This window comes from Hyalella azteca, unplaced genomic scaffold (assembly GCF_000764305.2).
Source record: "Hyalella azteca isolate HAZT.00-mixed unplaced genomic scaffold, Hazt_2.0.2 contig5139, whole genome shotgun sequence".
In the NCBI taxonomy this organism is placed as follows: Eukaryota; Metazoa; Arthropoda; class Malacostraca; order Amphipoda; family Hyalellidae; genus Hyalella; species Hyalella azteca.
The window spans coordinates 12947-37926 of record NW_025935338.1 but is presented as its reverse complement, the minus strand read 5'-3'; the positions used below and the strand labels follow the sequence as shown (position 1 = coordinate 37926).

The 24980-nt window shown below is 41.2% G+C and overlaps 2 protein-coding genes across 2 annotated transcripts; both read right to left on the bottom strand.

Annotated features, from left to right (window-relative positions):
* Positions 1–51: 51 nt before the first annotated feature.
* On the bottom strand, positions 52–12140 carry LOC108679379. Its single transcript, XM_018167997.1, has 5 exons — positions 12113–12140; positions 11814–11954; positions 9579–9714; positions 8303–8403; positions 52–221 (listed from the first exon to the last, which is right to left on the bottom strand). Exons 1-5 carry the CDS (start codon positions 12138–12140, stop codon positions 52–54), a joined length of 576 nt encoding a protein of 191 aa, XP_018023486.1.
* Positions 12141–18913: 6773 nt separating this feature from the next.
* On the bottom strand, positions 18914–24117 carry LOC108679395. Its single transcript, XM_018168012.2, has 4 exons — positions 24104–24117; positions 23053–23192; positions 22004–22145; positions 18914–19186 (listed from the first exon to the last, which is right to left on the bottom strand). The coding sequence occupies exons 2-4, from the start codon at positions 23153–23155 to the stop codon at positions 19090–19092; spliced, it is 342 nt and encodes a 113-aa protein (XP_018023501.1). The 5' UTR covers positions 23156–23192; positions 24104–24117; the 3' UTR covers positions 18914–19089.
* Between the last annotated feature and the right edge of the window lie 863 nt (positions 24118–24980).

Sequence of the window (24980 nt, the reverse complement as noted above, 5' to 3'; positions counted from 1 at the left end):
TCAGCGCGACCCGGTAGTCAGAGAAGTAGCACGACCCGGGGAAGGCTGGGGTCAGGGGGATGGCATGAGGGGAAGATTTGGAGCAAAGGGGAGAGTGAAGGGAGATGGAGGAGCATAGGGAAGAGGGGAGATGGTGGGGCAGAGGGAAGATGGAGGAGCAGAGGGAAGATGGAGGGGCAGAAGGTCAGTGAAAGCCATCTGTTTGGGTACGAGTACAGGAACTGCGGCGAATAAAATATTTTCAGGCAAAATTGTTCAAAATTGTAATTTATTACTGACATCCATCATTTTTCTTGAATAATGATAAAAAAAAGTTTATTCATGTTTTTTTCATGGAAATTTGGTATATCGATGTTGAAGATTATGCCCGTACATTATCGGTTTTATCGCTCGATCGTCAATTGCTTTAATTCTGTCAGATTTTCCGAGTGGCTGACTTCAGCGGCGCGTATGAATAAGTTCTCGCATGAATAGGTTACGGCAAAAATGATACAGAGAGAGGGCTGTAATGAAACACTCGTACATTTCACATTAAGTTGGGAAATTCAAGTTCACATCCCACGTTGACAAAAAATCTCTCGTACATGAAAAAGGTAATCTGAACACAATCAAAATTGCGAACCTATCAGTTAACATCACTAAAATCTTCTACTTTTACCAGAAAACGTTGATTCAGAACAGAGCGTGAACAGGCGTGAACAGGCGTGAACAGAGCGTGAACAGGCGTGAACAGAGCGTGAACAGGCGTGAACAGGCGTGAACAGGCGTGAACAGGCATGAACAGGCGTGAACACGTGTGAACAGAGGGTGAACACGCGTGAACAGGCATGAACAGGCGACAACAGGGGTGAACACGCGTGAACAGGCGTGAACAGACGTAAACATAATGTAAATTAACAGGAGTGAACATAGCGTGAACAGGCGTGAACAGAGTGTGAACACACACACGGTTTGAGCAGAGGAAGAAGCAGTATTTACCATGAACTGACAAAATAAGTGGTCGTATGTCGTGATGCTCTAAACTGCGGTTATCATGGCTTAGTAACTCTGTTCCAACTTGTAACGTTGTAGTAACTGAACCTGGTAACCCTGTTGTAAACCTACTAATGCAACTCTTTTGTGCCCTACATTGAATAACACAGCTGTAAATATGCAACCCCTTGTTAACTTTACCTACGCAACCCCTTGTTTACTTTACCTGTGCAATTCCTTGTTACTTTTACCTATGCTATGCAACCACTTGTTAACTTTACCTATGCAACCCCTTGTTAACTTTACCTTAGCAACCCCTTGTTAACTTTACCTTTGAAACCCCTTGTTAATTTTAACTTTGAAACTCCTTGTTAACTTTACCTATGCAACCGCTTGTTAACTTTAATTAACTTTACCTACGCAACCCCTTGTTAACTTTACCTACGCAACCCCTTGTTAACTTTACCTTTGCAACCCCTTGTTAACTTTACCTATGCAACCTCTTGATAACTTTACCTATGCAACCCCTTGTTAACTTTACCTATGCAACCCCTTGTTATTTTTACCTACGCAACCCCTTGTTAACTTTACCTTTGCAACCTCTTGTTAACTTTACCTATGCAACCCCTTGTTAACTTTACCTTTGAAACCCCTTGTTAACTTTAACTTTGAAACTCCTTGTTAACTTTACCTATGCAACCCCTTGTTAACTTTACCTATGCAACCCCTTGATAACTTTACCTTTGCAACCTCTTGTTAACTTTACCTTAGCAACCCCTTGTTAACTTTATCTATGCAACCCCTTGTTAACTTTACCTTTGAAACCATTTGTTAACTTTAACTTTGAAACTCCTTGTTAACTTTACCTATGCAACCCCTTGTTAACTTTACCTACGCAACCCCTTGTTAACTTTACCTATGCAATCCCTTGTTAACTTTACCTATGCAACCCCTTGTTAACTTTACCTATGCAACCCCTTGTTAACTTTACCTATGCAACCCCTTGTTAACTTTACCTATGCAACCCCTTATTAACTTTACCTTTGAAACCCCTTGTTAACTTTACCTTTGCAACCCCTTGTTAACTTTACCTATGCAACCTCTTGATAACTTTACCTATGCAACCCCTTGTTTACTTTGCCTATGCAACCCCTTGTTATTTTTACCTACGCAACCCCTTGTTAACTTTACCTTTGCAACCACTTGTTAACTTACGAAACCCCTTGTTAACTTCACCTACGCAACCCGGATTTGTCATTTCCTGGCCAACCCTGCTGTAACCCTACTCATTCTGCAGGTGCCCTACAGCCCCACCGCCACCCCCGGGCTGCAGGGTTGCAGTCGGCAATCCCAGAAGTTTTTACCCTGCCTGCTGCCCCACGGTCGTGTGCGGCAAACCCTAACCCTGATGGCACGACCCTACGACCCTGTCAGAGGCTGCAGAACCCTCGAGTATAATGAAGTGTATTCCAGATCATGAAAACCTCGGAATATTAATTATATATACGGCTTCAGCGTCAACTCACCGATAAAAATGGACTTTATTTTTTAAACTAATCCTGAATAACCTTCACTGTCAGTTATTAACCCTCACTAACCCTGAGTAACCTTCACTGTCAGTTATTAACCCTCACTAAACCTGAGTAACCTTCTCTGTCAATTATTAACCCTCACTAACCCTGAGTAACCTTCACTGTCAGTTATTAACCCTCAATAACCCTGAGTAACCTTCTCTGGCCCATCACTAACATTTGTTATCTATACATAACTCACCCTCAAAATTACCCTAGACACCAGGACTATTTATCCTGGTGTTAGGGTAACAACTTTAACACGTGGGATAACTTTACTAAACAATGGATACTCGAAACACGATTATAGGATTATTATTAACAACAATTGAGACCTTACAGATTAAGTGCTGAATCGTTCACTGCATCATGTTCATGGATCGTTCTCTGCATCGTGTTCATAAATCGTTCTCTGCATCGTGTTCATGAATCGTTCTCTGCATCGCGTTCATGAATCGTTCTCTGCATCGTGTTCATGAATCGTTCTCTGCATCGTGTTCATGAATAGTTCTCTGCATCGTGTTCATGAATCGTTCTCTGCATATCGTGTTTATGAATTTGTATCGTACAATGAAGCTTTCGTATGTCATTTACTAGACACGGTAGAAATGCACGGCAATTGTGAGTGTAGTTTTTTTAACGAAGATGCACTTAATTCTGTACCCTGGAGCATTTCATGACCTCCATCCGTCACGCTGTTACTCACTTACTGCAGTCTGCGCAATCAAATTCGATAATCTTACTGTCTTAAATATATAATATTGAGCGAGACAAAACAGTGATAGAAGTTAAATTAAAAGTATATTGATGTATTAATGCACGAGCGATACCTAAAATATTGGTGTAATGAAACCAAATAAATGATTCAGCTGAGGTATGAACATATTATTTAAATTTTTATGTTGAAAGAATAAGTTTTTACATGTTTTTCAGACACTGATTCAGCATCCCTAGTATCATGAGTGTTGTAGGACCTTCAATGTTCGGTCAGCTTCACATTATGCATTAAAAAAATTTCTTGTTATACGAGTCCCAAAAATTATAATGAATGTAGTCCAGATTTAGAAAAATAATTAAAACGAATTGCAATCTGAGTTTTTTTCATTACTAAACAATGGGCGATGTGATATAGCGGTTGCGGGCGCAAGATTGGTACGGAAAGTTGTGGGTTCGAGCCCCAGCAAGCCGGGAAAATTTAACAGTGTTTGGTATCNAGCCACGAGGGGAATTTTCCCCTTACAGTTGAACCTGCTTTATGAACTAAAATCGTACAGGAACTCGGTTAATAGGAGTGATTCGTTTGTAAATTGAACATATTTATCCCTTTAAAATAATTGAGAAAGACAATTCCGTGTCGGGCCTCTCCATTCACATATATATTGTGCTTAAAATAGGGTGAAAATAATCATTTAATTATGGATAATTACATTATAACTATATTTTTTTGTGCTTAATAAGACATCTCAATATCCCAAGAGATTGGAGATTGTGGTTTTAGTTCGTAGCCAGATTGAAACTTCTGTTAACGACTGCAGTGAATTGGAGTCATTCTTGCCGTAATACTGCCATTCACTGCTGCATCGTACTTCAAGCGCCTGCTGGGTGCCACAGTACCACTGCCATTAAATGCAGTGAGGCCCATAGCAGATCACTGCTGAGGTGCAGGCAGTCTTGAGCACGCCGTCGAACGGCGCTAGTCAGCGTCTGCACCATGTACACTCTAACAAAATTCGGGGCGTGCTTCAGCCTCCGCCCCAGAGTTGCAACACTCGCGATGAAATTATTCTGGGTCTGCTTGGGCACGTTATCGCAATCAGCGACTAGTCCGAATCTCCTTGCTGACTTTATAGTCTCCTGAGAGTGTGGAAAGATTTGACTTGGCCAAGTCTACCCTGCCTGCAAACTGCCCAGGGACTGCACTTCAAGCCCAGAGCGGGAGTGCATGCAGACGCCTCCAGAACGTTCATGGCAGTACCTGCAAAGCTATAAATGTACAACTATCCAGTCTATGCTCGCTCACGAGCGTATAGTAGGGTAACATGGAGCAGCGAGCCCACTGCGGGTCATGGGCCCATAGCGGGTTTCTCGCTAAGTATGGCAGATATTGGTCCGTGTTCTCTACCGCCGGTCAGTCGACGAGAAAATGCGCTCTCTGTCACTCACTGCAGTGAGTACTGAGTTATATTTTTTCTTCTTTTTCTCCATCGTTAGGTATGTAGACTTAGGTACGGTACGAAGACCTGGCTTTGGAAACGTATACATTTAGTTGATGCTTCGGTAGGAGTGTATATAAAACCATCACTTCCTGCTTCCTATCCTTAAGTTTAAGTGTTTTCTCTTTGTTTTAGTTTTATTTATTTTTGTTACATTAGAAAATACATTTTAAAAATACGTTAGTTAAAAACATAAATTTACAGGCAAATGGCAGAACGTAGTAGAGTAAATACCTATATATTCGCAATTTCTAGTGGATAAGAACTAAATGCGGCATTTAACCTAAACCTCTCTTTAAAATATACAAGGATTCCAACAGGAGCAGATCGGATGCACTTGACTTTTTAGCTATAAGCTTAAAGTCAGTGTCGGACACTGGAACGTTGCACTATTCGGCTTGAATGAGCACAGCCGAATGAGGAGGGCGCGATAATAACTGCCCAGGGGCCGGTCTATCCAAACTTCGTATCTTTATACTTACGTACAGAAAATACGTGTTGCGTAAGTACACCCGAATTTTGGCATTATCAAAATTTTCGTACGCAAGACTTATGTGAGTAGCTACTATCAAACCTCGTTGCACATCAGCCAATCAGAAGCTTGCTTACATCCTTTATTTGCATCATGTGTCATCTAATGACAAGTTTCTGTTTCCAGCTAGTTCAACATTTTTAGCTTTTTTAAAGAATCCTAGACGCTTTTACTCTAAAAAATCAATGACAAATGCCGTTTCAAGAAGGCAAAACATATATTAATTATTAATATATATTACATATCCATTAATATCTATAGATTATAGCTTAATATCTATAATCTATTGATTGTTAATTTCACCAATTACTCGTTTTCAATCAGCATGTACTGACAAAAAATTCATTAGATGCATTACTAGTATAATTCCTTAGATACAGAAAATATTGTTTTCTGTATATAAATTAATTAGAGGATATACCTTGAAATGGTACTAGAGTCTATACATTAGTATGGTACTGGAGTCTATAGATTAGTATGATATAAAGTCTAGACACTAGTAGTAACTAAATGATTACCCATCGCTTCACCCATTCAAAATTTGTACGTAACTACCCTTATCAGTGGTAGTTAACCACTTAACCAATGCAACGTTTCATCCTCCAAGCAGGGGTACAGTTACGCACAAATTCTTGTACCTCGCTTCCCGCGCAAGTGTTTTCTAGTACCACCGCCAGAGTTACGTCTTCATAGCAGCACTTACGCAACACGTAAGTGGCTACGTATACGTATCGATGTTTTGATAATCCGGTCCCAGTCCTATAACTATTCTCTCTATGCTCAGCGACTCTAGAGCAAATGTTACGTGACGTCATTCCAACGTTCGCAGATGTACATCGTACGACAACTAAATTTATAAACTAGGGACGATCGCATGTGAGTAGGGAGAATATCTTTGTACCAAAAACGAACCTATTTTAAAATATTCACCAGTTTGATATGAAGATTAATGTTCGGAAAGTATTTAATAAACAAATCTTTTAATTCTCTTGACATAACTTCGGACGCATGACCGAAGTTTGGAAGAGAACTGTAAACAACGTTTCTATTATCAGGCTCTGAACATCTTCACTGTATCGCTTAGACAAATGAGAGAGCAGATGAATCAAAAATTGAGTTTCAAATCAAAGTTTCAAATGAGAGAGCAGATGAATCATTGAGTTTTCGCAGAAAGCTATTGATTTTTTATTCGATTTTCAATATAGTTGAAGAAATTGGATCAGTAATTTCGATAAATGTAGATGGATCGGATATGAGTGCAGTAAGGATACTGTTATATCGACTACGACCAACCGATACAACGCTTTTGCCCGTCAGGTTTACAAATGATCAAGTTTTTGTTTGCATCGATTTATTTTTATTGATTATCTATTACCTAAACTTGCGAAGTAATTCATTTACCATGGAACTTGCATCAAACAATAGTCAGTCCTTTCTAGACTCCAATATTACTAAATCTAATGGCCGTTTTCAAACATCTGTTTTCCGAAAATCAACTTTCACCGGCCTAAGCACCAACTTTTTTAGCTTTTGTTCTTTTCGATTCAAGTTAAACGGGCTTCAAACCCTATTAAGCCGCGGCTTTCGTATTAGCTCGACTTCCTTGCCATACACTCTGAATTCGAATTTATGAGCAATATCTTCTCGCTTAATGGATTTCCTTCTGACTTGGTATTTACCAAAATTAATAAATTTATGTCTAAGCGATACAGTGAAGTTGTTGTGTACAACATGTTCTCTTCCATGCTTTGGCCATGCGTCGGAAGCTATGTCAAGAGAATTCGAAGATCTGTTTATGAAGAATGAAAATTATACTGAGAATTATACTGAGAAGAATGAGAATTATACTGAGAATTATATTTTCCGAAGATTAATCTTCATATTTTACTGGTGAATAATTTTAAAATAGGTTCGTTCTTTCGGTACAAATATACCCTCCCTTTTTATATGCGATCGTCCTTAGTTTGTAAATTTAGTTGCGCACGATGTGCATCTGCGTACGTTGTAATGACGTCACGTAATCTTTACTCTAGGGTCGCTGAGCATAGAGGGAGGAGAGTTACTATCGCGCCTCCCTCATTCGGCTGTGCACACTAACCCGAACAGTGCAACGTTCCAGTGTCAGACACTGACTTTAAGGTTTTAGCTTCCAGTTTTGTTGCATCCGAACTGCAAATTTTGGAATCCATGTATATTTGTAAAGAGAGGCCAAGTTTAGTTCTTAACCACTAGAAACTGTGAATAGATAGGTAATTATTTTACTACTCTACCTTTGGCCTGTAAATTTAAGTTTTTAACTTCTGTATTTTCTTTTGAATCCCAACTTGATTAACTTCTGATTGTATCTGTGTTCTAGATTTTTTCGAACTGACCATGAAGCAGGACTCCGGAACGTTTTCAATAGAGATATGCCGAATTTTTGTGAAGTTTTCTTCAATTTTAAATTCCTAGTGAAGTAGCGATTCAAGCAATCTAGTGACATTAGCACCAATTTTACAAATCAGAGATCCTTCTGATTGTATTGGTGTGTAATTTTCTCGCTTTGATTAGTCATTTTATCTACTTATCAAGTTCTAAAATCAAAGTTCGATTCGTTAACTGATTTTTTATTAAACCTAACACTTCTGCCCAAGTCTTATACATCGCCGCTCGCGACACACACGTCAACGTGATGTGTGAACTGCCATGTTGGCCGTAGATAACATGCTGTGTTGGCCGTAGATAATAAACTGTGTTGGCTTGGAAATACTAGAGCCATTGCAGGAATAATGATAATATGACTAGGAATCCTTTATTGAACTTTATCATAAAATAAATATTCTAAATACTATTTATTGGTTGACATCATATGTGTTTAACTAATTGACGCGTATAGTCAATAAATGGCTTCCTTGGGGGTTTTGTAGGGTCGGCGCACAGTCACAGAGGGATAGTAAGGGTTGAAGAGGATTAAGGGGTAGGAAGAGAGTTGACTGGGTTTCTTATGACCCCAACAGGTCATTTAGAGGGATAACCTCGGTTGCACACGAGTCTGGGGCAGCAGGCGGGGTGGGGCAGCAACTTGTTAGTGACGACCCTGCAGTTCGTCGAAGGCGGGAACCCCGTTAACCCGCACCTGCAACACGAGGAGGGTAATACAGGGTCACCCTGGTAAGGTTATACAGGGTTTTCTAAGTAGGGTTATATGGTGTTACAGCACAGTTGCCGTGACTAATCTCACCTATGTCTTAGCTTTTACCTCTGTACTGCACTAGCTTTTGCTGCAGAAGATAGAATGTTATGGCGTTCGGTGGTGCGCGCTTAAGTGGATCAGAGACCCCCCCCCCCAAATGCAAAGCCATGCCTGTAGGCCGCAGCAATAGAAGCCATGCAAACAACTAAATGAGGGAAACCAAGGCAACAGTAGTGCTGGAAGAAACAGAGTGTGAGAAGAACTTGGGTTTACACATGGATCCCTGCCTGAAGTTCAAGACCACAGCAAGACAGAGTCATTATCAAGAGTAAATCAGATTCCTGGGCTAGTATTGAGGTCGTTTGAATATCGACATGAAAATTTTTACTAATCTATGCAAGGGCCAGGTGAGATGGCACCCAGAGCATGGCAACGTTGTTTGTTCAAATCTTCACAGGAATGACGGGGCTCTTTTGGCGAACATTCAGTGTATAGTCATGAAACTGGTACCAGACAGCGCATGGCTGGATACGATGAGAGAGACTAAGAACACTAAAGCTGCCAAACATGGCGTATAGCGAGCAAAAGGGGACCTTCGAAGCTTACAAGATGGCCCTTAGTTCTAAATCACAGAGGTCAAGAGCTGAATACCTGGCAGCTCGGAAGAGAGAGCAAGAGGAAACAAATATTAACTCAAGAAGCAACCTGACCGTTTAAGCATCAAATGGACTAATTAAGAGTGATGGACGCGTGGAACGGCTTGACGGAGCTTGTACAGGAAGCGCCTAATTGATCACCCATAAAAGCCGTTGGACAGATGCTTGGACACTAACCAGTACTCTACAGAGTTCCAATAAAGCGATCCTTTCTCAGTAACTGGAGTCCCATTGAGCCAAAGTAGGAGTCGACGGGGAAATTAAGTACGTATAGACGTAGCGAAATGGAAAGCAACAATCCGTTCGGAGTGATGGCTCGCTATCAACAGGCATAGAGCCTTCAACAAGGATCAACCAGTATATTTATGTTCAAGTTTCGTTCTCAGCTTGCTCATTCCATGTTCTGTTCACTTCGTATTGAGACTGTTTATCCTGTTCAAGCTCTGTTTACTGTTCACCCACCCTATCTGGCTGGCGAATAACTGCCGGCCGGACCGCCTCTCGCAGGAGAGCTCAACACAGCGGCCCGGCAGGGACCTCTTCTCGCCCGGCCTCAGCGCAACCCGGTAGTCAGAGAAGTAGCACGACCCGGGGAAGGCTGGGGTCAGGGGGATGGCATGAGGGGAAGATTTGGAGCAAAGGGGATATGGTGGGGCAGAGGGGAGATGGAGGGGCAGAGGGGCAGTGGGTTAGTGAAAGCCATCTGTTTGGTTACGAGTACAGGAACTGCGGCAAATAAAATATTTCCAGGCAAAATTCTTCAAAATTGTAATAATTTATTACTGAAATCCATCATTTTTCTTGAATAATAATGAAAAGTTTATTCATATGTTTTTCATGGCTATTTGGTACATCGATGTTGAAGATTTTGCCCCTACATTATCGGTTTTATCGCTCGATCGTCAATTGCTTTATTTCTGTCATGTTGGTAGCCTTTATTTCTGTCTTGTTGGTAAGTGGCTGACTATAGCGGCAGGTATGAATAAGTTCTCGCAGGAATAGGTTACGGCAAAAATGATACAGAGAGAGGGCTGTAATGAAACACTCGTACATTTCATATTAAGTTGGGAAATTCAAGTTCACATCCTACGTTGACAAAAAAAATCTCTTGTACATGAAAAAGGTAATCTGAACACGATCGAAATTGAGAATCTATTCGTTAACATCACTAAAATCTTCTACTTTTACCAGAAAACGTTGATTCGTTTAGTTCCGTTGAGTAGAATACAGTAGTAAACGACCGTAACTTGCGCACATGTTTGCGACCGTATGTTCAGCGGCCGTACCGCTGTTGTATTCTCGACTCCCCCTATCACAGTTGCTCTTTCTTCATAGCCGTATTTCCCGCGCTATAGAGATGTTTCACGGCCGGTCTAACCGTAGAATTTATGACGACCGTACTTCGGAACATACGTGGTGTTCGTCTTCATAATCGATGATATTACTCCACGCTCGTAGCCGTAATGCGGTTGCTGACTGCGACCGTACCGTTTTTTCTGATGAGAGTTGTGACCGTACTGTGCTGAAGACCGTACCGATGATAATTGTTGCTCGGTGCTTGAAAACTTTTATGTTCTGATGGCCGGCGTTACAATCGTTGGGCATCTCGTGGCCCTCTCGCGTTGTCTCGCGGCAGAGTCACAGCTGTTGTTTTGATGTTGGCCGTACATTAATATTTCGAAGTCGTGGCCGTCCATTTTATATGTTTGACGTGCTCACATAAATCGCAGCTGCCTCGGTGAGTCTAAGTTTCTCGCGACAGCCAAGGTTCGAAAACGGCAAAACCGCCGGCCTCGCGGCCGCGGCCATCCCAACGTCCGCAGACTGCAGACCGTACTCACGACGGTCAACTCCGTAGAACAAACTTTGGCACCAATTTTAAGGTCCTTATATACGCTGGTGTCGCCCAAACTTACGCTTATACCATCAAAGTGACGCTGCGGCGATTTTAAGTTCCACAAGGGTCAGCACCTCTGATACCTTCGCCAATTCAAACTATAAACAAATCCTCGGTCTCACGGTTTTGAGAACGATAGCACCTTATGCAAGCTTTACACAGCTCAAACAAAATACCTGTAGCCTTCTCAATCTTCACTCTAAGTCTCTAACTTCAAATAAATTTCCAAACTCAAGCTAAAAATTAAATCACCTTCAACTTACGTTTTACACAGTCTAATATAACTTAAATCAGAATTACCGACGATCTAATCACACTTGAATTTTCAAAGTAACTAAAAAATTTGGACGCAAAAACTCCACAAGTTCTTAAACCTGCTTAGATTGGCACACATTTCTGCACACATCACGCAGATAAGTGGATGCGTCATATTGTCCAAATAGTGACTTACTCATCTTGGAAATCTTGGTAATCTTGGTACTAGCAGTCCCAAGCCACGATGGATCGCCGTCTCAGCACCAGACCACTACTTACAGCACTACCAGAGAGTGGACGTAGCAATGATACGCCATTTCGCAGGGTCAAAATAGACCAGCAAAAAGTGCAGCACTCTTTGGACAATGACCCTCACATTGATCCTAGTGCATAGTTAAACGAAGGCAGAAATTCTCTAAAAATAATTTCCTGTTTCCTTAAGATGAGCGCGATATTTAATAGAAAAAATACGGTAATCAAGAGTTGCCAAGAGGTGTTTTGATCATTAGGCAACTCCGTAACTAGCTCAGTAGGTAACTAGTTACCTGGATTAGTGGTAGCAGGACCAGAAGATGCCTGAGCATTGATGCAGCGTGCAGTAACAAGCAGCACTGCTGCAAATGCTGCAAGGGGGAACGTCACTTGCATCTTGTAGCCTGTAGTTGTAGCTTTGTTGTTGTACTGATCTGTGAAAACATAAATCAAATATACTTGTACTGTACATTTATTTGCAAGTTTGACTGAAGACCAGAGAATGTTTTGTATTGAGAATTTTCTAATTTGTCCTCTCAATTAGTCTAACAATATTTGCTGCCTGGCATAGGCAGATCGAGGAGCAGGTTACCAAAGGACATTTTAATGGAATGCGACATTTCGATTATACAATATTCATTATCAAGTAGGTGAAGGGTTTGCAATACTTAAAATTGAAATTTAGAAATGACAGTAGTAGCATATGAAAGGTGTTCAATGCAGGTTTCATTGAAGACCTGAGATGATTCGTCTTATTATGGACAAGGAAAGGAACAACTTCTGGCGAACTACACCAATCTGGGTTTTGTGGATACAGTTCGAAACCTAAGCTTAAAATTTTTTTTAAAAACAAGGAAAGGAACAACTTCTGGCGAACTACACCAATCTGGGTTTTGTGGATACAGTTCGAAACCTAAGCTTAAAACCTAAGCTTAAAATAATTTCAGCGTCCGGACAAATCTTGTAGCCTGGAGGTTGATAGCCGGAGACTCGCTCATGAAAATTAGGGCCTCAGCTATCGCCAGTTTCGAAGCGTCAGGGCACCGCATAACTATGCTGGTGCAGGCCTTCAATGTCGCTCGGGAGATTTCCAAGGAGTCTCTTCAAGATTTCATATAGTGTTTCTTATGGATTTATGGCTTAATCATATCGTCCAGTTTCTTAGATGTCTTGTAAACTGGAGAAGTAACTTGCCAAATTAAATGAGTCGAAATTGCCACTCATTGAGAAGACAAAATTATCAATAAAAACATTCTCGGGACTTCTGTCTAACTTGCGTAAAACAAGGCTACTGTCGAAGTATACCAATTTTGGTACAATTATAAGTGTATGATTAAAAAGTTTGCTGTTTATATTGAAAACTTTTCGATGCGATTAGCGTACTAACAGTACATGAATCGTTTAAATTAACAAACATTGCGTCCGGTAATTTTGTGTCTATTGTCCGGCTATTTCCCTAAATGCAACTTTTTAAAAGTAGAAATTTTGGGACTTGTTTGTTCGGAAATCCACACCCTTAGACGGAATGCATTCCGATTCCTGCTTATAAATATAGATGCATAATTTACAGTACGTAGGAAACAATAGATAAAATTGTGGTTCTCATATACGTCCGGTGTCAATCAGGCGTCTCATTATATGCATTATAATTATAATATAAGATTAGACCATTGTAATTGAGACGTAATATTCACTAGACGTGATAGAGGTTGATGAAAAAGTAATAAACCTTATTCAGCGTCTAAACAACATAAAGCACGAGAGAGCACGCAATAGAAAAGACCAGGAAACCGCAGGAAACCCCAAGAAGAACCCAACAAAAGCGAAACAACACAACGCGAGGTAAAACGACTCCGAACCAACCCGACACGAACGACCACATACAAGCCTAGAAAAGCACGCGAGAACAACCACCCAGTACCAACACAAATCAACAAAACAGATCGAGACTAAACAAACCCTCACCTAACTAACCACCACAACCATACACACCGAGCCCCAGCCACAGGCAGGGGAAGATAAAGAGACAGACACAGACAAATACAAGAATACAAAAACAAAAACAAATACAAGATGCAGATGATACGGACGACTAAGAATGATAATTAAAAAGCATAAACACAAACCAACCCAAACCGAATGTGTAAAAATGAAAAACAAACCCCGAAACCCAACAGCCAAGCACCAACCACACAACAAACGACAAGCCAGGACACACCATACACCCGCAGACCCAAAGCTCAATGCATGGATAATTTTTCCTCGTAGGTTCCAAGCGCCGGCAAAACCCAACCGGACGAAAACAGGTCGCGGCGGACGTCGGTGCAGACGCGGAGCGACAACATGCGGCCGCTTAGGGAAGGTATCGAGTAGTAAGGGCTTTTAATTCTTGTTAAAGAAACGTTCTTATTAGAATCGTTTTAACGTCATACATTTCGACATTGTTTTAACGTCAAAATCGCGTAAAATTTTCACTTTAAAATTGCATACATATATTCGCGATCTTACCGTCAGATGTCAACGCGATTTTAACGTTGAAACAACAATGACGTTGAAAAAATGACGTTGCTCCAATTTTCCTTCTAAACTAATATTCAAAGTTATTTTAACGTCGTGTGTTTTGTTGTTTCAACGTTGATTCAACCTGACATTGCCTGCTGGGTAGGCTTTGATACACATTTTCTCAAATAAAAAACACATATTACTTAAATTTTTACAAATAAAATGACCAAATTATATTAATATATCACAACTTGGCGGAGACACTATGGAACAAAGAGCAAGAGGCAGCTAGGCCCTCACCCTCATGTATGACACCCCTACTCTATCCCCTTAGCCTCCGATATCCCGGTGTCTCTCACTGTAATATGAGCTTTGAATTCAAGCCTAATAGACTTTTCAAACAGTTATATTCTATCTCTATAATGTAAATGCATCACATTCAATACCTGAACCTTTTCGATGATATTTACTTTATAGAGTACAAATTTCTGCCCGATATACTTATGCCACCAGATTATTATTTTTTTCTTGAGTCCATATTATGGGCACGTCCAGGGAAAGTTACAGAGAGGCGAGGAAATTTTAACTTGTAGTGGTAATTAGATCTATCAAACTATAAAACAATAATTCAGACTGTACAGAGACCGAAAGTTTACTCATAACGACAGCGAAGTGCCTCAATTTTTGCAGCCTGTCAGCCCAGTCCGAAAAGAGGGTCCGGGGGAAGGAGTACGGCAGCAGAGGATGGAGACAGAAGGGGAAGTTGTGGAACCGCAGTAGGAGTTTTTGGAGGGGGTGGGTGTGGTGTGGTGTGGAAATATTGTAGGGATCTTTGTTCCAATATCGTCGGGGTTGCTCGACTGAATGCACAATGACCCGTATAACGAATATTCAACATCTACACATCATTGACAATGCAAGGTAACATGTTGTTTAAGTATAAATCTTTTGGCTGAACTTCCATTCGCTTGAGCCAACACATCGGTTCAAAATCAACAACAATAATATGTATATCTTCTGGTATCCAGTCACGAAAAAACCTTTATATTTCGTCCAGTAACTTTCATATGACCTTTTGTTCACTTTAATTTTATCGTCACCGACTTTCAAATGATTGCATTTTTTAGCAAGGACAGCATCTTTTACTGTCTTGAAATAACGCGGAGCGCTTGGACACTTGATTTCAACAACATGGTCATGATCCACGAGACCGTCTGGGGATGAACCTAAGTAAAGAAAATCTTTGTCTACGAAAAAATCGCTTCTTTTCACTGTGATGTCCATTTTATTTTGCAAGCCTTCAATCGCTGAAGTTTCCCTCTTTCGACCCCACGCTAGGGCAGGCAGCGAACCACTCAAGCCATTCATTATACTGTAGGCCACCAAATCCTTGTTTGCCTTTTCTCTTTATTTGCACACCGTCCCGAATTTAGCAGCGATCAGTCTTTTTCTACGTTCATTATGCCACGATGAACAATTACTTTGTTGAATTATTGAAAACTCAAGAGTCTGAATTTGATTTTCATCCAGAGCAGAATTTGAGTAAAGTTCCTTTTAGGAACTATAGCATATATACTATAATTATAGTATAGCATATATATATAGCCTTTACTGTATATAATATAGCATATATACTATAGTTAACTATAGAACAATTCCGTAGAAGAGCCGTATTTCGGCATTGGCCTTCTTCTGAGCCAAATGAGCTTCAATTTTACAACCCTTCTCTTTAACTTCACTTCTTGTTTGTTTGTCTGTCTGCTTCAAATCTTACAATCGATATTAAAGCACACTTCTACTTGTCCGATAGATCTGAAAATTTTCACACTTGCATAAAGTCGGAGACAATGCATGAATCAATTGACAGGATATATAAATGTAAAATAAAAAAAAGTTTAATATAAAAAAAATAAAAAATAATTTTGTCTTCTAGAAATCTTATAACCGCTATTCAACATATTTCTACTTGTCCAATCGATCTGAAATTTTGCACACTTGAGTAAAGTCGGAGACAATGCACGAATCAATTAACACTATAAATAATTTTGAATAAAACCTATATTAAATAAAATATTTAATTTATGAAAAAATTGAAAATTACTTTTTTTAATATATGGAAATAAAATTAGAAATTCATTGTAGATGTGTAACATCAGAAACACTGTATTCTCTAGAAGTGATGTTTTTAAAAAGTAATTTTTATATGCATATTTTCATCATCACCTTGTTAGGGGGTTTTCGAGAAAGTTTTTCGTGGATTAGTGAATGCAATTATCCCTTATATTGTGTGCTATTACGGCACCGTTGCATCTGCTTTTGAAGCCGTCTTTCCACGGAAGTTTACTATTTTCCACCGGTTAATTTTGCAACTTGACTGTAGAAATTGTCTACTTTGTTGCTACTAACATCATGAATAAGATTGTCTGCTTAATCCTTCACTCTGTTCAGAATCTTCATTATAGCTTGAAAAACTCCTGTTTTTCCACTCAATTTTTTGGCAAGTGATTTTGGTCATCTTGCTCTTTGAAGAAATAATTACCGGTTATGGAACACATCGTATGATCACAAAAAAGACATGTATGGCGCTGTTCAAAATGTTTTTATGCAACCCCTCAATTTTTCCTTTTCTGAAACATTATTCAATTTTTTATGGTGTCTTATAGCGCCATTTATGGCATTTATCAAACATTGACCACGAAACTGCACCAGTTTCCGTTGTTCTACAGAACCAAGCCTTGCTGCTCCGTTAGCTATGTGGACATCTTTTATCAAATGTTTTTGGTAATTCCTCAAGATGTGATTCTAACATTCAATTTTCTAACCTCTTCAGGAGAGTAAGGCAAGATTTCAAGCACTTTCGGATACACGCTACTGTCCCCGTCACCAACGAAGTAACTGTACTTCAGACCATATGTTTCTATACATGTGTTCTGCTTCCTTGAAGACGGGATGTCATGCCAATTTAGACTGCTTTCATGATCTTTGGGAGCTTTTTTATTCTGAGCATACACGCAGACTGCGCAAAATCGATTGCGTACGCTCATGAAAAACATTTATCTGAGGGATAGCCAACTACTGCTGTAAGCTCCGAGAGGTAGCCGAGTAATTATGCCCCAACGATCGCTTTGACCAGACACCATCAGCAGTAACTAATTTCTTGGAGATACCTTTTGCAGCAACTCTATTTTCTCGAATAGCCAAATTTTTTTTCTTCTTGAGCCGCGACTTTCATGCTTTCGAAAGCTGTTTCGATCCACTTGGCACTGACACGTTGCTCATATTTATGATATGTGTTTTGAGTGACGAAAGGAACGATGAGGGATCCCAAAAAATTCTGAAGCTTGTGATCTCCCGATACCTATAGCTAGGACTCTTGATACTGCAGAATAATTTGATGAATATACCTTTATCTAGTCTGTTCTTGAACGCGTTCATACTTGGAGCGCCAACGATGTCATCGTCGAGGCTGTTCCACATGTCGGTGATTCAAAGCGAGAAGAAATGTTGACGCTTGGAGAAGTTGCAGCGCAGTTTTTTAGTTTATAGCTGTGGCCCCTGGTGTTGGTTCTTGTTTCAAATTTTTGTAATCCTTCGGGGACCTTGTATAAACCATGAGTATACTTGCATACTTCAATGAGGTCCCCACGCAGACGTCGATAACTGAGGCTTGGAAGCTTCATAATCTTTAATCTTTCTTCATAGGACTTGCCCTTCAAGCCTGGAATTATCCTTGTTGCACATCTTTGAAAATTCTTTATTAAATTTTTGTCCTTTTCAAATCTCGGTGACCACATAACGTTTCCAAACTCTAGATTCGGGCGCACGACAGCAACAGACAACTGCTACATCGCGTCTGCATCTAGGAACTCGTATGAGCGTCTGATCAGTTCAAGAAGTTTGTTGGCTGAGTTAGCTTGCGTTTCAACATGCTTAGAAAATTTCAGCTCCTTGTCGACATAAACTCCATGATCTTTTTCCACACTAGACTTTTCAATCATTACTCTCTCGTTGCAACCNATTAATTCCCATACACTCGTTTGCGATCACATTCAACAGTTCAATTTTTTGTTCAAAACGGAATCCGAGTTCGTGTAAAAACATTTTAAAACTTTTTGTGCACTTTCACTTTGATGTATGCGGTTACTTCCTACATTATTTACAGGCCTTAATCTACGGACATCATTCCTACTAATTACTTATCCTCCATCTCCTCTGACTGTCCTTGAGCAGCCGGTGTTGTCTTGACAACTTGGAAGTGATTGACCTGATTTTCTGTGCCTTTCTGCCGCCTGATTCTCTCGTGCCACTTCTTGCGAAGTGGCAGAAGTGGTCACTTCTTGCATTCTACGAACACATGTTCGTAGAATGCAACGCCATTTTACACGCATCGGTAAAAAGACTTTTTACATCGCAGGGCCTCCTATCACTTAATGGTTGTAACGCATTTTGGAACACTTGTAGAATGTCACTGTTATAACTAGGCACATCACTGCTATTAGGTGGTTCAGCATTCTGCACGCTCGACTCTTCACTGTTATGTGGTCCAGTGTTTTGCACGCTCGACTCCAATTCAGAGATTCTTCTGATTGTAATGGTGTGTAAAATTCTTGCTTTGATTAGTGATTTTATCCACGAATCAAGTTTTAAAATAATCAATGTTCAATTTGTTAGCTGATTTTTTATTAAACCTAACACTTCTGCATGCGTCATATCGCCGATCACGACACACCGACCGTGAACTGCGGTCAACGTGATATGTGAACTACCATGTTGGCCGTAGATAATATACTGTGTTGGCCATAGATAATATGCCATGTTGGCCATAGATGCCATGTTGGTCGTAGATAATAAACTGTGTTGGCTTGGAAATACTAGAGTCTTTGCAGGAATAATGAATAGGAATACTTTATTGAACTGTAACATGAAATGGGACCCTGCTCTCGGTCGCACACTACATCCCTACCAAAATTTAGAGTCGTCCCAGCTTCTGGTACTCCAAATCAGAAGCTGCCGCGTCTGTAAATTTTCATTGGGATGGAGCAGCAGGCGGGGTTAGACAGGGCCTCGTCATGGACGACCCTGCAGCCAGGGTCGCCTAGTCGGGCAGGGACTCGTAACGCAGACGATATCTCCGGGTCTTCTCCTGAACTCCGGCAATCCGCACCTGCAACACGGGGAGAGTAATACACGGTTACTCTGGTAGGGTTATACAGGGTTACCGTGTTAGAGCTATACAGGGTTACTCTGGTAGGGTTATACGGGGCTACACTGGTTGTATTATACGCGGTTACCTTGGTAGGGTTATACGGGAATAGTCTGATTGGGTTGTACAGGGTTGTTCCGGTAGGGTTATATAGGGTCAACCTGGTAGGATTATACAGGACTACCGTGTTAAAGCTATACAGGATTACTCTGGTTGGGCTATACAGGGTTGTCCTGGTAGGTTTATACAGGATTACCATGTTGGAGCTATACAGGGTTATCGGGTTACCCTGGTATAAGGGTTATACGGTGCTACCCTGGTTGTATTAATCGCGTTTGCCATGGTAGGGTTATGATTAGTTTGCCGGATGGGATTTTATGTGCTCAACCTGGCAAAGCTGGACGTGGTTACCTTGTGACCCTGATGGATTAGGGTTATCCTTGTGACTCTGATTATTATGTGTGGTTAGCCTGGTAGAGGTACTTGCTTGCTCATCCAATACGGCCTCACAGCTGGATTGCTATGTAAGGTTGAAGCAGGGCTATCAGGGATTGTTATCTGGAGTATAATATAAGTGTGGCAATCATGAGTAATGTGGTGTGAGGGGCAATCTTGAGTAATGTGGTGTGAGGGGCAATCATGAGTAATGTGGTGTGAGGGGGCAATCATGAGTAATGTGGTGTGAGGGGCAATCATGAGTAATGTGGTGTGAGGGGCAATGAGTAATGTGGTGTGAGAGGCAATCATGATTCAAAAGCCTATTCTGACATATTTTTATCAAGTGAGATGTAAATCATCCTGAGATCGACTGAAGCTACATAGTAACCTTACGTTCATGTTCTGTTAGACACTACCTAGGCTTTCATATCCTTGAAGAACTCCGAGTTTTTTACTTCTACCTTGCAGAGAGCAACCCATTTTAGGGGTGTCCAGAAAGCCAACATTCCGACACTGGCTTTAAACAACGAGGAAGACATAATTTACAAGATCCAGGCTGGTGAACGACTAAGGAAGAGCTATCACCCAGAATGGAGCTTCGTGCAATAAGACGGCACACCGAGAAAATTTCATCAACAACAAAGGAAATTTCTACGCGATCCGGGCGAAATTGGCGGTCGTTGAGTGGAAGACGCTGTTTTTAGGTGTAAGGACGGACGGAATTTGGCGAACATTGAAGGAAAATATTATTGAAGTATAGATCAGCATACAAGGAAGGAAAAACCGGGGGTGTGGACCTCATAGTAATTAGACCGGTTTGGATGAACGTCAAGGCAATAAAAGCCTTGAATAGATATAAGTGGTATCTAGCCAAATGGGAAATACGAAATGAAAGAAATTGGTTCGAACAGTCAGTTCGAACGTTCAGAGTTCAATCCTTAATTTTTTCCACTTGTGTTGACTCGAAGCGGGATAGCCGATCTTGAAAAGGATTATGAATCAACAACCACGATGAACCATGAGACGGTGGAAATTTTGAATAAATTCTTTGCTACTGTATCAACAAATGAAATTACTTCTTCTTTTGCTAATATCAGCAAAATTTATAAAAAAACATTGGAAAATAAAACATTATGCGAGAGGTGGGTCTATGACTGGCTTATTAAACTTAAGCTTCAGATATCACAAGGCCCTGATGACATACATCCCAGACTGCTTAGGGAAGAGAATAACGAACTAACGAAGTCGCTCTGTCTATACCCTTCAATTTATCATCGAGGCTGGTATCCATGCCAGGTGGACGCCTAAGAGTGCCCGACCACCATGAATGTAAGAAATATAGTCCATCAGAATGCCATTCGGTGAGCCTGACCTCAGTTGCCGGATAAACAATGACGAACATCGCCATCGCCTGGGAAAATTTGCAAAAGCAGATAAAACCATTCGTGTCGAAATGCAAGCACGGCTGTCCCTGCGGTCGCTCAACCACTACGCAACAACAGGACAAGGTGGAGGAATGGACGAGACAATTAAATTAGGGCAGCGCAGTTGACGTGACTTGTCTTAACAATGTCTTAGCTTTTAACTCTGTACCACACTAGCTTGTGCTGCAGAAGCTGGAAGGAAATGGCGTTCGGTGGTGCGCGCTTGAGTGGATCAGAATTGAGGTAAGTCGTCAACTTCAGACAGACCTGGATGACTTCATGCAGCGGCGGTCAGAACTGTGGCAGTTCCAATACAACGTTATAAATCCCACCACCCAAAATGCAAAGCCATGCATGTAGGCCGGAGCAATAGAAGCCAAAAAAACTAAATGAGGGAAGCCAAGGCAACAGTGGCGTTGGGAGAAACAGAATGTAAGAACTTGGGATACCTGGCTAAAGTTTAACTACAACTGCAAGACTAAGAGTGATGGACTAAGCATCAAAAGGACTAAGAGTGATGGACGCGTGGAACGGCTTGCCGGAGCTTGTAGAGCAGGCGCCCTATTGACCATCCTCAAAAGCCGTTGGACAGTTGCTTGGCCGTCAACCATAACTACTGAGTTCCACTAAAGCCATTCTTTCTTAGTAGTTGGAGTAGCATGGGAGCCAAGGAGGGGGAGGACGGGAAATTAAGTACGTATAGACGTAGCGAAATGGAGAGCAACAATCCGTTCTTGGTGATGGCTCGCTCTCAACAGGCATGGAGCCTTCAACGAGGATCAATTAACCAGTATATTTATGCTAAAGTTTCGTTCGCAGCTCGCTCATTTCATGTTCACTTCGTATTCAGACTGTTTACACCCGATTGCAAACTATTGATTACACCCTGTTCGCGCTCTGTTCACTGTTCACCCACTCCATCTTTGTCTCGCTGGCGAACAGCTGCCCGTCGGACCGCCTCTCGCAGGAGATCTCGACACAGCGGCCCCGCAGGGTCCTCTTTTCGCCCGGCCTCAGCGCGACCCCGTATTGTGGGAAGTAGCAGGACCCTGGGAAGGCTGGGGACAGGGGGATGGCATGAGAGGAACATTTGGAGCAAAGGGGAGAGTGAAGGGAAATGGAGGGGCAGATGGGAGATGGAGGGAAAGAGGGGAGATGGTGGGGCAGAGTGAAAATGAAGGGGAAGAGGGAAGATGGAGGGGCAGAACAAAGATGGAGGGGCAGATGGAAGATGAAAGGGGAGAAGGTAAATGAAGGGGCAGAGGGAAGATGGAGGGGCAGAGGGGAGATGAAGGGGCAGAAGGTAGATGGAGGGGCAGAAGGGAGCTGGAGGGGCAGAGGGAAGATGGAGGGGCAGAGGGAATTAGTAAAAGTCATCTGTATGGGCACGAGGGGAGATGGAGGGGCAGAAGGGAGCTGGAGGGGCAGAGGGAAGATGGAGGGGCAGAGGGAATTAGTAAAAGTCATCTGTATGGGCACGAGTACAGGTACTGCGGTAAATGAAATACTTCCACAGAAATTTCTTCGAAATTGTAATAATTTATTAATGACGTCCATCGTTTCTCATGACTTTTCGAAGTAACGAACAGATTTGGGCGCAAAAACTCAACAAGTTCTTGAACCTGCTTAGATTTGCACACATTTTTGCACACATCACGGAGAAAAGTGGATTCGTCATAGTGTCCAATGGTGACTTACAGCACTACCAGAGAGTGGACGTAGCAATGATGCGCAATTTTGCAGGGTCAAAAATGGACCAGCAAAAAGTGCAGCACTCGTTGGACAATGACCCTCACATTGATCCTAGTGCATAGTTAAACGAAGGCAGAAATTCTATAAAAATAATTTCCTGTTTCCTTAAGATGACCGCGATATTTAATAGAAAAATTACGGTAATCGAGAGTTATTGAAAGGTGTTTCGATCACTAGGCAAATCCGTAACTAGCTCAGTAGGTAACTAGTTACCTGGATTAGTGGTAGCAGGACCAGAAGATGCCTGAGCATTGCAGCAGCGTGCAGTAACAAGCAGCACTGCTACAAATGCTGCAAGGGAGAACGTCACTTGCATCTTGTAGCCTGAGTTGTAGCCTTGTTACGGTACTGATCTGTGAAAACATTAATCAAATATAAATGTACATTTATTTGCAAGTTTGATTGCGAGTATTTGCAAGTCTAAATTACGACTCATTGAGAAGACCAAATTATCAATAAAAACATTCTTTAGACATCCATAACCTGCATAAAACAAGGCTACTGTCGAAGTATGTATGGCAATTTTCGTACCATTATACAATATGTGTACGATTAACAAGTGTGTTTTTTATATTGAAAACATTTCGATGCGATTATCGCACGAACAATACAAGCTTTATTTAAAGAATTTCTCGTGTGAATGGCATTCTTATTATCAAACATGTCCTCTAGTGTACGGTTCTAACCTAAAATCTGTTAGTAAACCATATTTGAAAGTGATTTAATGACACACTCTCATTAAAATCATGGTTCAGTAACATATATTTTCATGGCGAACCATTTAAATCGATTTTGAAAGCGATAAATTTATTACTGCTAAAATACTTGGAGAAGAATTTTTTTAATCTATTTTTATGAAGTCGCATGAGCTTGAATGAAATAACCGGTCATTTCCCATCCCAGTTGAATTACGTTCAGAGAATTTACAATCTTCGCATCTGGTAATTTGTGTCTATGGTAATTTGTGTCATTGTTGGGCTATTGTCCTAAATTTAACTTTCTATGAGTAGAAATATTGTGATTTGTTCGCACTGAAATCAACATCTGCAGTCTGGATGCATTCCGATCCCTGCTTATAAATGAAGATGCATTATTTATAGTATGTAAGTACCAATTGAAAAGACTATTGTTCTCAAATACAAGTATATGTATTCATGTATAAATACATGTTGAAGAAAGTCTTAAAGTATATGACTGATAACTACAGTTGATAAGCATTAATCCATTTGTACCGAATACGTATTTTTTAAAATTAACTCCTTACCTCGACAGCTGCTGCTCAAGCACTGACCTCATGACAAGCGAGGGTGCCTTATATACCTGCATGGCCTCCGCAGAGCTCAATGGATAATTTTTCCTCGTAGGTTCCAAGCGGCGGCAAAACCCAACCGGACGACAACACGTCGCGGCGGACGTCGGTGCAGACGTGGAGCGACAACATGCGGCCGCTTAGGGAAGGTTTCGCGTAGCAAAGGCCCTGGATGTTTTACATTCAGCCTGGTTGTGATGATTAAAGTCGCACATTAAGTGTAGTGGTTAGTGCAAAAATGATTGTTGCTAAGTAATAAATTCTTATTTATTAAAGAATTATATACAGAATTAAATTTTAGGGCCGGGAATAGAGCTGGCCATCGCCTGCCATAGACCTGACGTGAGACGCGATAGAGCAGAAATGTTTGCAATAAAGACGATTTCGTCAGTCTCGGATCAGCGCTAATTAATCTATTAAAACCTGCCGTGGCGGGCTCTGTCCTGCGGCCACGCAGCCTTCACCGAATACCTCTGGCTCAAACTGGGCTGTGGCGGTGCACGCAGCAGTTGAGCTTGACCGTTTGTCGACAACGATTCCAAATTATTTTTAGCGCATTTTCTCATTATGGGAAAAATGCACTATGGCGCTCGCCATGTTCGTCTGTCTGTCCGTCCGTCTGTCCATCCGTGACCTCAAGTTTTCGTCGACGAGAAGATGCGCTCTCTGTCAATCACTGCAGTGAGTACTGAGTTATATTTTTTCCTTCTCTAGCCAAAGTAAGCGACACATTAATCTTGCAATGAGAGGTTAATTAATCATTTGTTGTCGACGTACACACCGTATTAACAAATTAACACCAATTCCAAGCCAATAAATAGAATTACCAAGG

Bases quoted from the DNA above. Each gene is read 5' to 3' on its own strand.
- LOC108679395 (XM_018168012.2), bottom strand. From the start codon at position 23,155: ATGCAAGTGACGTTCTCCCTTGCAGCATTTGTAGCAGTGCTGCTTGTT. The intron at 22,146-23,052 runs GTAACTAGTTAC...CCCTGTCCCCAG, and splicing joins TCCTGCTACCACTAATCCAG to CCTTCCCAGGGTCCTGCTAC. The intron at 19,187-22,003 runs GTGGGTGAACAG...CCCGTGTTGCAG, and splicing joins GCCAGCGAGACAAAGATGGA to GTGCGGATTGCCGGAGTTCA.
- LOC108679379 (XM_018167997.1), bottom strand. From the start codon at position 12,140: ATGTCGCATTCCATTAAAATGTCCTTTG. The intron at 9,715-11,813 runs GTAACTAGTTAC...CCCTGACCCCAG, and splicing joins TCCTGCTACCACTAATCCAG to CCTTCCCCGGGTCGTGCTAC. The intron at 222-8,302 runs GTTATCCCTCTA...TATTCGCCGCAG, and splicing joins CAGACTCGTGTGCAACCGAG to TTCCTGTACTCGTACCCAAA.